Genomic DNA, 16,143 nt, shown 5'->3' with positions numbered 1-16,143 from the left:
AAATGCTACACTTGTCGCTTTACCTCCCCCCTTGATTCCATTCAAGGACCCAAGCAGTCTTTCCAGGTGCGGCAGAGGTTCACATGCACCTCCTCCAACCTCATTTATTGCATCCGCTGCTCTAGATGTCAGCTGTACTACATCGGTGAGACCAAGCGTAGGCTTGGCGATCGCTTCGCCAAACACCTCTGCTCGGTTCACAATAACCATCCTGATCTCCCGGTGGCTCAGCACTTCAACTGCCCCTCCCATTCCAAATCCGACCTTTCTGTCCTGGGCCTCCTCCACGGCCAGAGTGAGGACCACCGTAAATTGGTGGAGCAGCACTTCATATTTCGCTTGGGCAGTTTGCACCCCAGCGGTATGAACATTGACTTCTCCAATTTCAGGTAGTCCTTACTATCTCCTCCCCGTCTCAGCTCGCCCTCAGCCCACTGTCTCCACCTCTTCCTTTCTTCTTACTGCCCATCCCCACCCTCTCATCAGTCTGAAGAAGGGTCTCGACCCGAAACGTTGCCCATTTCCTTCGTTCCATAGATGCTGCCTCACCCGCTGAGTTTCTCCAGCATTTTCGTCTACCTACAATAATCAGCAATCTCTTTTTATAAAAAAAGGGAGAGTGGCAAGTGGAACAAGGAGGTGTTCACTCAAAGCCTCTGTAATGTCATTAAAAATAAAATTGCTGATAATACAAAATCTCAGCACACATTTATGATGAACAAGGGACTCTGCGCAGTAGGGCTCAAGTAAGTTTAAACAGGCACAATCTTAGATCCAATAACAGTGGAATAAAAGCCGTACATGCTCTCACAGAATTTTGTGAGCGTGCTGGGTTTATCTTCGTTTCTCCGATGCCGAAACCAGCGCTGAATTTTGCGGATATCCCAGTCGAGCTGCTTGGACAGACCCTCGAGCCTTTTCTCATCAGGAGACTGAGAAGAAACCAAAAAAATAAATAAATAAAATTAGTGATGCACTAAAGCGTTTCCAAAATGAACTGCAGCAGCCGCTAGCTGAACAATATATGAAACAGCTTGCCTTGGAAGCGAGTGGGGTGGAGAGGGACTGACATGGTCCCATACAAACAAGTACACCTTGTTAAAAACCACAAGCTCTGAGCATGCCTTTGGAAACAATTTCAACAGAAATCTATGCAAAAACTTGAGGCCAGTAGATAGTAATATTCAGTAACATTGCAATATGAAAGTGCAAATGTCCCTGGAGGAACTGCGTGTACATAGATGAGTGCACCTCTCAGCCATCCTCAAGGGTCAGAAAATAAGAGGGTGATTTTGCTGTGGGAGAGAGAGGGAAGCCTCTGCAGAGTAGTGTGTTTGGGTACACTCTCTCCCCTCCCCCCCCCCCCTTTGCAGGATCTATACACGAGGAGGTGCAGATCCAGAGCCAGCAAGATCATGAAGGACCCCTACCACCCCAACAACAGACTGTTCCAACTGCTACGGTCAGGCAAGCGCCTCCGCTGTCACGCTGCGAAAACAGAGAGGATGAGACGGAGTTTCTTCCCGCAGGCCATCAGGACTGATCTCACCGGGGTGTGTCTTTAAAAAAAATGTAAATACTGGTTCTGTTCTCATGTTTTGCACAATCCCGCAGGCATCTTGGTCAGGCATGGGCAAGTTGGGCCGAATGGCCCGTTTCTGTGCTGTCTGACTCCATTGTTGTTGGCTCTGCTTTGAACAGTTCTTTCAATTCACCTTGCTCTTAAACCAAGCATGTGGCCGCTCCCTCTGATACCATTTTCTCTGGCTTGGTGTTGGTTTGTTCAGTTACACCTTTGAAGGGCCTTATGTTCCTACTGTTCAGGGGGAAAAGAACAGGGGGAAAAGAAACAATGAAGCTTAAATTGATCTATATTGCTGTAGGAGAGAGATCACAGCAATGCAATGTTTTGGACTGACATAATGGCTCAAGTGAGCCCCTTCAGATTGCAAGTACTTGCTAAATAAATTGCAAAACACCTAATTGAAAACCACATCAGTTAGGTTTAGGGTCAGAATTTATACTGGCAAGACATTCACACCTCACGAGAGCAAATTCCAAGCCACAAGCAATTTGGAAATCAGCAACAGTAGATTTCAATTTAACAGCTGTACTAAATGTTCCATCTTCCCAAACAGACAAAAACAGTTACAATAACCTGGTCCAAGAGGTCAGCGTTACATCAACAGGTTCAACACAAATAGAACAGTACAGCAAAGGAACAGGCCCTTCATCCCACAATGTCCACACCGAACATGATGCCAAGTTAAACCTATCTCTGTCGCCTGCATGTGATCCATATCCCTCCATTCCATGCATGTCTATGTGTCTATCAAAAAGCCTCCTAATTGCCACCTTTATATCTGCCTCCAGCACCACCCCTGGCAGCATGTACCAGGCACCCAGCATCCTCTGCGTAAAAACCTTGCCCTGCACGTCTCCTTTAAACTTTAACCCTCTCAATTTAAAGCTATGCTCTCCAGTCTGAATTTCACCCTGGGAATAAGTTTCTGAATGTCTACTCTATCATGCCTCTCATAATTGTATATACTTCTATCAGGCCTTCCCTAAATTTCTAACGTTCCAGAGAAAAATAATTCACCAAAAGCTACACGACTCATTCTGACAGTTCTATAATTTATTAAGAAATGGGGAAGATTTATAGCAAACAATTTAAAATGAAGTATGATTGCATAACATGGAAAGAAATACAGCCATGCATCTTAGTCTGTGATGTGACTGTTTATGTAGAAGTAAAGATAAGATTTTATTGGTCTTTGCATAATAGCATGGAAACTCCATCTCTTCATACATTCACAGTTACCATTTAAAGCATCTGCAGCTACATCTCCTCAAAAGGTCCTGGAACTTTTAGCACAATCAGCACACTCCATACATATACAAAAAGCACCAACACTAGTTTAACTGTTAAAGCAGTATAGGCTATCATAGAAACATAGAAAATAGGCGGAGTAGGCCTTTGAGCCAGCACTGCCATTCAATACAATCATGGATGATCATGCTTTTTCCACCATATCCCTTGATTCCTTTAGCCCCAAGAGCTAAATCTAAAGTGCCTGTCCCACTGTACGAGGTAATTCAAGAGCTCTCCCGAGTTTAAAAAAAATCAAACTCGTGGTAAGTACGTAGAATGTACGTAGCGGCTACGTCAGAGCTCGTGGATGTCTCGTAGCGGCTCGTAATGCTAACGGCAGGTACTCGGGAAAAGCGATAACTCATGAAGTTTTTTCAGCACTGTGAAAAATGTCCACGAGAGCCCCAAGTACCTACGAACGGCTATTACGTAATTCTCCGAGTTAGAATCAGGGGAAACTCGGGAGAACTCTTGAATTACCTCGTACAGTGGGACAGGCCCTTAACTTTCTTGAAAACATCCAGTGAATTGGCCTCCACTGCCTTCTGTGGCAGAGAATTCCACAGATTCACAACTCACTGGGTGAAAAGGTTTTTACCCCTTATTCTTAAACTGTGACCCCTGGTTCTGGACTCCCCCAACATCGGGAACATTTTTCCTGCATCCACCCTGGCCAATCCTCCAAGAATTTTATATGTTTCTATAAGATCCCCTCTCATCCTTCTAAATTCCAGCAAATACAAGCCCAGTCGACCCATTCTTTCATCATACGTGAGTCCCACCATCCCGTGAATTAACCTGGCGAACCTACGCTGCACTCCCTCAATAGCAATAATGCCCTTCCTCAAATTAGGAGAATAAAATTGCACCAATACTCCAGATGCAGTCTCATCGGGGCCCTGTACAACTGAAGTAGGACCTCCTTGCTCCTAATGGCAGTGCTGGCTCGAAGGGCCGAATGGCCTATTCCTGCACCTATTTTCTATGTTTCTATGCTTGAGTATATGGCAATAAAACTCGATCACTTGATTTTGCAGCATTCATGCATGGTGGAGGTATAATGTAGTCATAGAGTGATACAGTGTGAAAACAGGCCCTTCGGTGCAACTTGCCCATACCCGCCAACATGTCCCAGCTACGCTACCTGCTTTTGGTCCATACCTCCAAACCTGTCCTATCCATGTATCAGTCTAACTTTTTCTTAAATGTTGGGATGGTCCCTGCCTCAACTACCTCCTCTGGCAGCTTGTTCCATACACCCATCACCCTTTGTGTGGATAAAGTTACCCCTTAAAAAGTTACCTCTTAAAAATACTTCATACAAAAAACATTGATATCATACTTCTACAGTGCACTAAAACATGATTTTAATACATCAAATTTCAAAAAGTTCCTACCCTTCTTCCACACCCTCTCCCCACTCAGTTGCTCCACTCCCTCAGCGGGTACCCCCAAGGCCAGTGATCAGTGATCGCACAGCCTCCCCCCTTTCAAAAACGCTCCAATCCAATTTAAAGCATATATATTGCATTCAAGTGTAAGTTATAAGACTCGCTACAGTATGCACCATATTGCACAATTTCAAGCTGAAAAATGCAAATGTTCCGTACCAATGGGTGGGGGCCATTGCACCCCCCCCCCCCCCCGGTCGCGATGCTCCATCGGGCTTGGTCTCTCGCAAATTTCTCACTCCCAACTCTCACCCAATGTTGGCAGCCCTGTTTTACTTGAAGTAGAGATCGTTTTACTACACTGTTTGCACCGCCTCATTGTTTGAGTGTTGAAGTTTCGTAGCCACTGCAGTTTGCACACCTACTCCAAAGTCCCTTGAACACTTCAACTTACACCTTTAGCTACACGTTAAACCATTTACAAGAGCTCCCTGTTGCAAGCCTGATTTGCCATTAAGATCAATTCAAGGCCATTTACAACCTCCCTGGCTTCAACCATGTACCCCCACTCCTCCATCTACAGAGATCTGCCCTGTAAGCATCAAGTTTCCCAATCCAAAGGATTCTTAGCCCCAACCCCTAGCCACACAGGTGGCCACATTCCCTTCAGCCGACCACACCTCTATTCCTTAAGTCAGTTCTAGCTAGGGGTTTGCAGAGAATTGCTGAGGTTGGCTTCTTTTTTTTTATTTTTATAGTTCTCAGCATCTTAGCACATCAGTTCCTTAGACATAGTCCAGTGTCCTTAATGGGATAGGAGTGAATTGAACAATGCCCTAGCAGTTAACCTGCAGTTAAAAATGGAATACTATCCAACATCCATCGCAACCCACTAAACAAAATCATATCAATAAGTAGTAAAACAATCGGACTGGAGCAGGAACCACTGATCAGTATTTACAATAGAAGGACTAAACTAAAAGGAACACAAATAGCCTCAGACACCACTCACTCACTGCACAGCCAATACAGTCTTCTACCCTCAGGCCAGATATACAGGTCACTCACATTCAGGACTAAGAGAGCCATGTCGAGTTTCGTGCCTACATCCATTAGACCCATGAATAGTTGATCTATTTATTTCTTCATTTATTCATATATACATTATGTTTTTATTGCATATTCTTCATGTATTGTGCTTTGCAAGTTTTACCTACTGACCACTGTTGGACTGCTGGTATGTGATGTGTGTGGTATATTGTGTTGTGTTGCTGGGTATGTGAACTGTACACACACTGATGTTCTGCACAAATGAAGTTCCTAATGGATAAATAAAGTTCATTGAATTGAATTGAATGAATACAAGAACCCCAAGCCCATCATTGGTTAAATTAAACCACATCACTGGCTCTCTTTCTTACTGGACCTTAATATCAGCTCAGTACAATAATGTTACTTTCACTCCAGCTATAATACCCCTCAAGGAAGCACTTGTACAAGGGTTGATTTGGAGGGGTATTTTAGTATTTTGCATCTGTATCCAATAGCAAGAGAAGAGGGCATGAACAGCAAATACAAAGGAGAATAGGTCACTGGATCAAGTTCACATTCTCAATTTAACTGAGTGCCAATGGGATGTCTAATCTGTCACCTATGGGCCATATGCAACTCATAGCCTCAGGTAGCCTGGCCTCTGGTATCAGAATCCTCGTATCACTTGTATTTGTTATCTATCCGCTAATTTGGAGGGATAATAAATACTGGTCTTGCAGTGACACCCACATCTCAAAAATAGAGAAAATAAAGCAGAAAACAAAAAACCCCCCACAATATTTAGTCATTAAGAAACTAATGAATGACCACCATTTACTTCAATCTCGACCAGTCAAATCTAGACAGGCCTGATACAGTCTGGTTTGATTCAAGATTCAAGAGAGTTTATTGTCATGTGTCCCTGATAGGACAATGAAATTCTTGCTTTGCTTCAGCACAACAGAACAATGTAGGCATTGACTACAAAACAGATCAGTGTGGCCATATACCATTATCTGCATGCCCATCTATTAGTCATGTTTACAGAAACGCTGACGACAATTACAAGAAGCAGAAAAGGGCATCACACCACAGCCCTGAGCTAGTGGAAGCCAGGTCAAAAAGGTCAATTGGCAGATATCTAGGAATTAATCCCCGTTCTACCTGCTCAGAGTCAGATGTGAGCAGGGCAAGAAAAAAAAAAGCATCAAAACAGTAGGAAAAAAATCTGAAGAAGTCTTGCGACAACAGCGCTCACCTTTGTAATTGATGTAAAGACTTTCTCGAGAATAGCATTGGGCTGTGCTCTGCGTGGTCCATTTGCTTGAATTCGAAGACTCACGGCACATGGTTTGGCAATGTACCTGATTGAATAAAAATATACATACTAGTTTAGTGCAGTCATATGTGTTACACATGAAAGCCTCAAAGATACAGTCATCTTGATACTGGATGCTACTGGAAGCATGCAATGAATAAAAGTTTACCAATGGTACAATTGCATCTGGTCTTGTTTCAGTAACAGACAAGAAGTTAGGTCTGTGCAAATTGGTCAGGAGTAGTGGTTGATGCAGCTACAGAGCTTTTAGAGCTGTTTCAGCAGCCTTAGAAACCTTGACTGCATGGAATTGCTCTGCAGTTTTCTTTTAAACAAGAGTCACATTTGAAAGAAGTTTCCAACACCAGACAGAAGCTGCTTTACGCAAAGACTACAAAGTCCAAGCTTTAAAAATGCAGAGTGGGCACTGTTACCATTGGTAACAGCAAAATAAAAGGCAAACCTATATTGCGCAGGTGCCCACAAGAGAGAGAGTCTGGTCTCATTACAATGGTTGCACGCCAGAATAATTGAGCAAGGAATTGGCAGCACAGAAGCAGGTCATTTCGCCCAACTAGTCGATGGTAGCATTCACTCAAAGTTCATGAATTCTTCCTACATCTATTCTTTTTTTCAAATCACATCTTTATCTAGCTTCTGTTTAAATGGATCTTGTTCATTTCAATCACTCTGAGCTTCTCTGTATCAGAGTCTCTGCTTCATTCCACATTTGGATTCATGAAATGACCATCCTGCGTTTGGGATGTCTGGAGGTTGTGAAAGGTTCATTAAAAATGCAAGTCTTTCTCCTCAAGTCAGGAATCAAGTGGCTGCATCCAAATTGCAAGAATCCCAACATGAAGGAAACCCTTAGCAAGATTATGAAGTTTCTATTCCTGAGAAATAGAAGTTGGATTTAGGAACATTATGTGGAGGGCAGGCATGGTGTGATTGCTCTCTCCAGGCTTGGCAGACATTAAGACCTAGGTTGTCAGCTCAGAAGTTTAAGGGGGAAAGAATACCACCAACCAACTTTTAACAAAACTGGGTAGCACTCAAGTATGAAGAGAGGGGCAAAACAAAAACTTTTAAAGGAGGTAATTACTTGACTCTTCTCACATTTGCACCAAATGATTTGTTTTGGAAAATAAACTCCTGAATATCCCCCCTCCCCTAAAAGAGCAAATCACAAAAAGTATTTTGTCTCAAGGCAAACACCGGTTATTTTGCTCTTAAATGTTTAGTCTGATCTCTACACACTGCCTTACTGGCTGAATTACTGAAAGCAAAGAATGAATCAAAGTAGGAATTTAATAGCATGGAGTAAATTTAGCACTTAATCTCCCAACATTCAGCAATTACTCATTCCAACCCACGTTTCTTCAGCCAGAAAATTGCATTCCACTATTACATCTGCTATTCACAAACAGAAAACCAGCAGCCTTGCCCAGGAGCTGCTCCTCCCCATTAGCACAGTGACAGAGTCAAATTCATTTTCTATCACTGGGAAATCCTGTTTAGTTGGGCCTTGAACAGAACAGCTCAGAGTTGACTAGATTCTCTATCAGATTCTCTGATGAAACAAAATTCATCATGTCAGCAATTAGCAAAGGAACAGAGAAAAGGCGATGCAAGTAGAGACTTATAAAAAATAAATGAGAACATGGGGAAGATCTGGAGAGCACAGCCAGGGGTGGTAGTAGAGGCCGACTCAATTGTATAGGTTCAAAAGGAAGGAATTTGTAAGGTTATGGGAAAGGCGAAAGAGCAAGATTATCTGCATTGCATTTACATGGAGCCGCACAGATTCGATAAGCTAAATGGCCTCCTTCTGCACTGCAAACTTTGTGAAGTTGGAAAAAAAGACTTCAAGAAAAAGTACGAGGGATCTCGCTGGTATGCAACAATTTCACACCAACCAGAAATTCAATTTACTTGACACAAATGATGAAGCCGAATAAAGTTATAAAAATAAGAAGAAATTAAAATGGGTTTCTGGGCTAGCTTACAGCTTATATTTAGTGTCAAATTAGGCTTGCCTCAGGTTGCAGTGTGTGGGATAATAAGTACCATAACATTGTCTCCCAAGTGAGGAAGTGACAGAGAGAGAAACAGTTAGTCACATCTTTGAAGTAAGATGCTATGAACCAAATGACCAATGTTTATGGGGGAGGAGGCAATAAAGGAAGAGAGAAACAGCTAGTCACATCTTTGAAGTAAGATGCCATAAACCAAATGACCAATGTTTAGGAGGGGCAAAGTGATGAGAGAGGATCCAGGGAAGTGGAAAGATAAGATGCCATAAACCAAATGGCCTATGTTTATGAAGGACCAAGTGACAGAGAGGAAACAGCGAGAGAGCTAGGGTGATCTCTTTGAAGATAAAATGACCTAAAACAAATGGCCTATGTTTATGAAGGACCAAGTGACAGAGAGGAAACAGCGAAAGAGCTAGGCAGGTTCGTTTTTATCATTTAAAAATAAATTGGATAGTTATATGGATGGGAAAGGAATGGAGGGTTATGGTCTGAGCGCAGGTATATGGGACTAGGGGAGATTATGTGTTCGGCACGGACTAGAGGGGTCGAGATGGCCTGTTTCCGTGCTGTAATTGTTATATGGTTATATGGTTATATGGTTATATCTCCTTGAAGATAAAATGACCTAAAACAAATGGCCAATGTTTTTAGTATATCATAACCTGTAAACAAAAGGCCTTTGATGTGATGCCTTTTCCTGTACCTCTGACCATGACTAATGTCTGTGGAATGTGCTAATGTGACAAAGAAACACTATATAATGCGATGTAATTCTGTTGTTCAGAGAAGGGAACCGAGGACAGTCGAGTGTCTATATCGGTCACTTAGCTGGAATTCTCGCTCCCTTCCATCGGCCGATGTTAAGTAAAGTTTTGAACTGGTCTACCAAACAGTTTGTGTGGTGTCTGTTTATTGAGAAGCGAACCTGGTTTAGTAGTTATAAAAGTAACTTTTTCATTGGCGTAGTTATGCAGGCCTCGCTGGGACCACATCAACGGCTGACTGTGCAAGAGGTTGCAGAGGTTGCCGGGATTGGAAGGGAGATAACTGAGCTCTATCGGCCCCCTTGTAAGACCGACTCCCTAGAAACTCCCGGGAACATCTGTGATCCTTCATCAGACATTGAATTGGTTCCCTGCCGAGGTTCTTAGCAACAGACAAAGGTAAGACCAGTTGGGCTTTATATGGGGTTTTTTTTTAAGAAGGGATTGTGTATGTATTTTTAAGACAGAATTGTGTATGTATTTTTAAGAAGGGCCTGTGTATATTTTTAAGAAGGACTTGAGCAGTTTCTCTTTCTCTCTCTCTCGGTCTATCTCTTTGTTTTCTCTTTTTCTCTCTCTCTACAAAGGGCTCATCAGCCTCGTTGAGATATCCGTGATTTGTCGGGTTGAGATACGGGGGTTGAGGTTTGCGTCTGGCTTATTGAGACATCCGAAGAGTTGTCGGATTGAGAAATAAGTGGCGTTGTATATTAAAGAGTTAAGAAGTCTGCCAGGTTGAGAAACGGGGGTCCCGGATAGCGGGTCTGCTTCGTTGAGACACTTGGGGCTTATTTTAAGAGTTAAGAAGTCTGCCAGGTTGAGAAACGGGGGTCCCGGATAGCGGGTCTGCTTCGTTGAGACACTTGGGGCTTATTTTAAGAGTTAAGTAGTCTGCCAGGTTGAGAAACGGGGGTCCCGGATAGCGGGTCTGCTTCGTTGAGACACTTGGGGCTTATTTTAAGAGTTAAGTAGTCTGCCAGGTTGAGAAACGGGGGTCCCGGATAGCGGGTCTGCTTCGTTGAGACACTTGGGGCTTATTTTAAGAGTTAAGGAGTCTGCCAGGTTGAGAAACGGGGGTCACGGATAGCGGGTCTGCTTCGTTGAGACACCTGGGGCTTATTTTAAGGGATAAGACGTCTGCCAGGTTGAGAAACGGGGGTCTTGGTTAGCGAGTCGGCTTCGTTGAGACACTTGGGTCGTATATTAAAGAGTTAAAAAGTCAGCCAAATTGAGAAACTGGGGTCTCGAGTAGCGAGTCGGCCTGGTTGATATATTTGGAACGATTCGGAATTAAGAAGTCTGCTTTCTCTTTCTCTTTCTTTCTATCTATCTATGGGGAATGCTCTGGATAACAGTCCAACATATGTGTTATTTGAATCCTAAGTATAATAAGAAATTTAGAATGTTAAGTTACAAGTTGACCAAACGGTTAGGGGATGAAGCCTGGCCAGTAGGGGGAACATGGAATGTATAGACATTTATATGGGAAAGGAAGGCAGGAAAGAAATGGAAGAAAGGAATTAAAACATGGGAAGCAGAAGCAGTGAAGAAGCATGAGGAGAGTATAGAGTTTGAAGTTGGATGGATGCTGTATGTAAGAAGGGGATAGAGTTAAGAAACAAGGATAGCACTCGGAAAGGATGGAACGTATTGCAACTAGAATGCCAGTGGGCAGAGGAACAAGAGGAAATAATTAAAAGACAGACAGGAGGTGAGAAACAGGTGATGGTTAGTAAAAAATAAACCCAGTACTGGTAAATCCTCTGGAGGAGACTTCATGTCTGGCACGACGACCCTATTTGGTAATGAAGATGAGGAGTTAGATAATCTTGGGAGATGTCCACCTCCCTATGCCCTACCAGTAGCAATGGCATCTTTACCTGGGACAGTTCCGTCAGTAACATCCCTATACCTTGAAGTTCTGACCTTACAAAGCTCCCCAGGATTGGGAGCACGGGAATGCCTTTCTGTGCGTAATTTGTTTAACGCATTGATGCTACCAGAACAGCTGGCCATTATTAAATGTACTGCACACACTGGTGCTGGGGACCCTATAGCAAAGGCAATAGGTTGCTGATAGTGTATCCAAACAATGCAGCCTGTACATCCAAATGCGTAGTGACAGCACGTAAACAGATGCTAGCAAATAGAACGGTCCTGCCAAACATGAAGGAGGTATGTACATTACAGAGGGACGCCTCTTATATATAATATAACTATGGAAACAAGAGGGCTGTGCCATTGATTCAGCACACCCCGCTTGGACAAGTTGGTGTATACAATACATTTTTACCCGTCTTACCCATGCTGGTAAGGAGGGAATGATAGGATAACAAAGGAAACGTGGTGGCAGGCCTCTGAATGTAAAATTTGCCAACAAAGTAATCCAGGCAAATCAATTAAGATACCCTCAGCGGTGACGCCAATGCCATCATGACCGTTTGAATGCATACAGATTGATTTTATTGAAATACCAAGGGCCCAGTGTTATAAATATTGCTTAGTGATTTTAGATTTATTTAGCAGGTGGAGTGAAGCTCTACCAACCACTAATAATACTGCTGAAACTATGGTAACATTGTTGTTAAGAGAAGTTATTCCCAGGTTTGGCCTACCTAATGTCATAAGCTCAGACAATGGTCTTCATTTTATTGCCACTATTAATAAGGAAAAATGTGCACATTTTAATATTCAACAGCAATTTCACTGTGTACACCACCCACAGGCATCTGGGATGGTGGAAAGAGTCAATGGGGATTGCAAAACAAAATTACCCCGGAGGTAAATCCTTTTTCTGACAGGCAACTATGTTATAAAAAAATTGGGGATGAAGGAAAATTTGATGGAGAAATGAGGATAAGGTAGGGAGACTGAAAAGTCACGGGGAGTCTGACTAATCATGATCTGGATCAATGTCCAATTAGGGTTAGGTAACCAGGATTTTGGTAAACAGAAGTCTTGTCAGAAAAAGGGAAAGTAAATTACAAAGAGATGTCTTTGAAGATGAAATATTATATACTGCTGGTAAAACAATGTTTTTGTATATATACTGCTGGTAAAACAATGTTTTTGTATATATACTGCTTGTAAAACAATGTTTTTTATGTGGAATGTGTGAAATTCGAAGCAATGAGCAAAGTTGTGTGTCACTTTAAGAAGTTTGTCCTTTAAAATGCAAATGGACAGTTTATGGTGTGCTCCGTTAAGAAACAGGCATGAATGGGGGGGCGGAGCTATACTCAAATGATAAAATGTGTTGGTTGATTATAAATCTTTTGAACCAAGTTTAAAAAAGACTCATCCCGATTAAAGTGTTAAATGAGATTGGCAATGACAAAATTACAGAGAAAAAGAAAATGTATTATTGATTACGGATTCTGAGTGAGTTCTTTTGGGAAAGGTTGTTTTGATATGATAACAGAGGTTTTCTTTTAAAACGCAAATGAAGCAAGATTACTGTTTGCAAGCAAACAAAAAGATGTTGAAGCATGTGCTGTTTGAGGAAAATGAAGGTAGATGAAAAATTGTATTATGACTTACAAAAGGGGGTTTGAGGGAAGTAGATTGGGGAAGAGAACATATTTGGAGAATTGAATATTTAGGTGGAGAGAGCCTCTTCGGATATTATCGAATTAAAGAATAAATTCAAAGGGAAGTGTTAGGAAGGAACTGGAGATGCTGAGAGATCAAAGGAAGACAAAAGTGCTGGAGAAACTCAGCTGGGAACAAGATTGATACAGGAAAAGCTGCTGTGTCCACCCCCTAGAGAGTGGGGGGAAGCCACTTACAGGCCCTGGGCAATTAACTAATTATGTATGGTCGGCAATTAACCCATGTCTTGCCAGATCTACATTCCCAGGTTGGAGGAGTTTTTGCTGGAAACCAGTGACCAAGGCCATAAAAGCTATACGATGATGGTGCTGGGACAAGAAAAAATTGAGACTGTGTTGAAAAGAACAACCAAGTGTTGCTAACAACATGAACTGCTGTAAAGATTGAAGATCATCGTCGCTGGATACATTTGATTGACTGTGAACAGTTTGTGGAAACAAGGACGATGGGCTATTGATGCTCCCTGTATTCTGGGGTGGCCCAGCCCACATGGACTGAACTTTCTTCAGACTGGCAAGCTTGTGGACTAACCCACATTTAAAGGATGGTACACATCTCCTTTTAAACAAGATTGAAGTCAAACATGACAAGCACAGCAAAGATATCCTGACTACAGACAGTAAGAGGTCTGCAAAGGCCAGTTAAATCTACCTGTTTTTGCCACAACCAAGGCACTGGTGTATTTTTAGGAAACAGTATATTTGTGACAGGCATTGTTATGTTGCAAATGCAGTGCCACACAAGAGAAGCATGAACCAGTTACACCAGCACACGGGGAATTCCAAGCGAAGCCGAATAAAGGCTGAGCAATTTTAATGATCCTTTTCCTGTCCTATGGTAGTATCTTAGTGTCACGTCCGGGGGAGGTTGGTGGCCATTTAATATGTTTGGAGGGACTTGGGGAATGATTGTCCACTATGGATTGATTGTATTACTAGTTGTACTCGTAATTTGTCTAATGCGATGCTTATGGTCTTTTGTATGTATTCGGCAAGGACTGTAGTTATCAAAATTTTGATAAAAGGATGGAATGATGAAGCCGAATAAAGTTATAAAAATAAGAAGAAATTAAAATGGGTTTCTGGGCTAGCTTACAGCTTATATTTAGTGTCAAATTAGGCTTGCCTCAGGTTGCAGTGTGTGGGATAATAAGTACCATAACATTGTCTCCCAAGTGAGGAAGTGACAGAGAGAGAAACAGCTAGTCACATCTTTGAAGTAAGATGCTATGAACCAAATGACCAATGTTTATGGGGGAGGAGGCAATAAAGGAAGAGAGAAACAGCTAGTCACATCTTTGAAGTAAGATGCCATAAACCAAATGACCAATGTTTAGGAGGGGCAAAGTGATGAGAGAGGATCCAGGGAAGTGGAAAGATAAGATGCCATAAACCAAATGGCCTATGTTTATGAAGGACCAAGTGACAGAGAGGAAACAGCGAGAGAGCTAGGGTGATCTCTTTGAAGATAAAATGACCTAAAACAAATGGCCTATGTTTATGAAGGACCAAGTGACAGAGAGGAAACAGCGAAAGAGCTAGGGTGATCTCCTTGAAGATAAAATGACCTAAAACAAATGGCCAATGTTTTTAGTATATCATAACCTGTAAACAAAAGGCCTTTGATGTGATTCCTTTTCCTGTACCTCTGACCATGACTAATGTCTGTGGAATGTGCTAATGTGACAAAGAAACACTATATAATGCGATGTAATTCTGTTGTTCAGAGAAGGGAACCGAGGACAGTCGAGTGTCTATATCGGTCACTTAGCTGGAATTCTCGCTCCCTTCCATCGGCCGATGTTAAGTAAAGTTTTGAACTGGTCTACCAAACAGTTTGTGTGGTGTCTGTTTATTGAGAAGCGAACCTGGTTTAGTAGTTATAAAAGTAACTTTTTCACAGGGACGAACAAAGTCCAAGGGTTGTATGGTCAGCCTGCAAATTCACATGCTTCAATCCAATTTTGGAAATTAAATAAAGGCCCATTTTCCCTTTGATTAGTATCATTTAACATTCAAAACATATGGCATGCCAAATGCATTTTAGAGTCAGTTTCCATCCTACTACCAAAAACAACTGATTTCCCATTTTTAAGAGCCATTTCCTGACAAAAAAAATCATAATCATCTTGAAACTGTGAAAGGAGGAGGAAAGGGGGACCATAGCCCGATTACTAACTCCTGCACTCCAATATCCAACTCCATAACACATTGGCCATTATAATGCCTTGCTACCATGAAGCCCTCAGGGCCAATTTCTCAGCAAAGAACAGACCAGACATTATAAAAGCTGATATTTACTTCACAACACGTGCTAGAACCCACCTTCGGAAACAGCAACTTCTAAAAAGATATTCAAGTCACACTCCTGTAGAAAAGCAGACTTAAAAAAATAAATTTAACAAGCACATACTAAATTAAGCTTTAATCCACAAATATCCCCCATCCCAATTTGCAGCCTGTTGTCCCTCCCTGGTTAAATTAGCCGAGCTGGGGGGAGTGCAGATAAATGAGATATATTAATTATCCCAAAGTTAACGAGATACCCTCACAAAACAAGCTCTCATATCAAAATGGTGATTCTCCGCCAATTTGCTTTCCACCAAACTCCAAGAAAAAACCTGGATGCCATTTTTCTTGAGACTTCTGGTGACCCCAATCACCAATGTCAGCACAGTGCAGCAATGTTGGCTCAGGACAGTTTTATTCAACATCATCTCCAATAAAGTACTCCTACAATATAATTACCTCTTTTGCTTACAACACACATAATACAATGGGAGACATCAGTTGAATGGACTCAAGGCAAAAAAGATGGTCAAGCTCCCATCTTTTCTGGCTCAGAGGGAGGTTTTAGTTGTATTTTATTTTGATGAGAGTGGCATGATGCTTTAAGAGGAGGAAGCGTTTTTTTCCCCATGACATGGTTCCCACATTTAAAAGTACAGAGTGTAAATATTTTCACAGACCACTATGTAAAGCAGAAGCCATAGAAATAACTTAAGAACAAAGTTATGAATCTGCAGAGCTGAACATACTTCACTTTGTCCATACTTAGAGGAGACAAGCCCTCAACAGCAGTGTGTGCAGGTACTCAAACGACACAGAACTGG

At 42.1% G+C, this 16,143-nt stretch overlaps 1 protein-coding gene across 1 annotated transcript in view; it reads right to left on the bottom strand.

The window, feature by feature from the left end:
- LOC116968839 (ceramide synthase 6-like) overlaps positions 1-16,143 on the bottom strand; it is a 77,676-nt gene that overhangs the window by 52,681 nt on the left and 8,852 nt on the right. Inside the window, exons 2-3 of the mRNA XM_033015803.1 lie at positions 6,557-6,662; positions 802-932 (exon numbers count right to left, since the gene is read on the bottom strand). Of these exons, the coding sequence (XP_032871694.1) occupies positions 802-932; positions 6,557-6,662 (237 nt within the window). The remainder of the gene's footprint in view (positions 1-801; positions 933-6,556; positions 6,663-16,143) is intronic.

This window comes from Amblyraja radiata, chromosome 46 (genome assembly GCF_010909765.2).
Source record: "Amblyraja radiata isolate CabotCenter1 chromosome 46, sAmbRad1.1.pri, whole genome shotgun sequence".
Taxonomy (NCBI): Eukaryota; Metazoa; Chordata; class Chondrichthyes; order Rajiformes; family Rajidae; genus Amblyraja; species Amblyraja radiata.
Note: the sequence above shows the minus strand (reverse complement) of the source record. Positions and strands in the feature narration are given on the sequence as shown.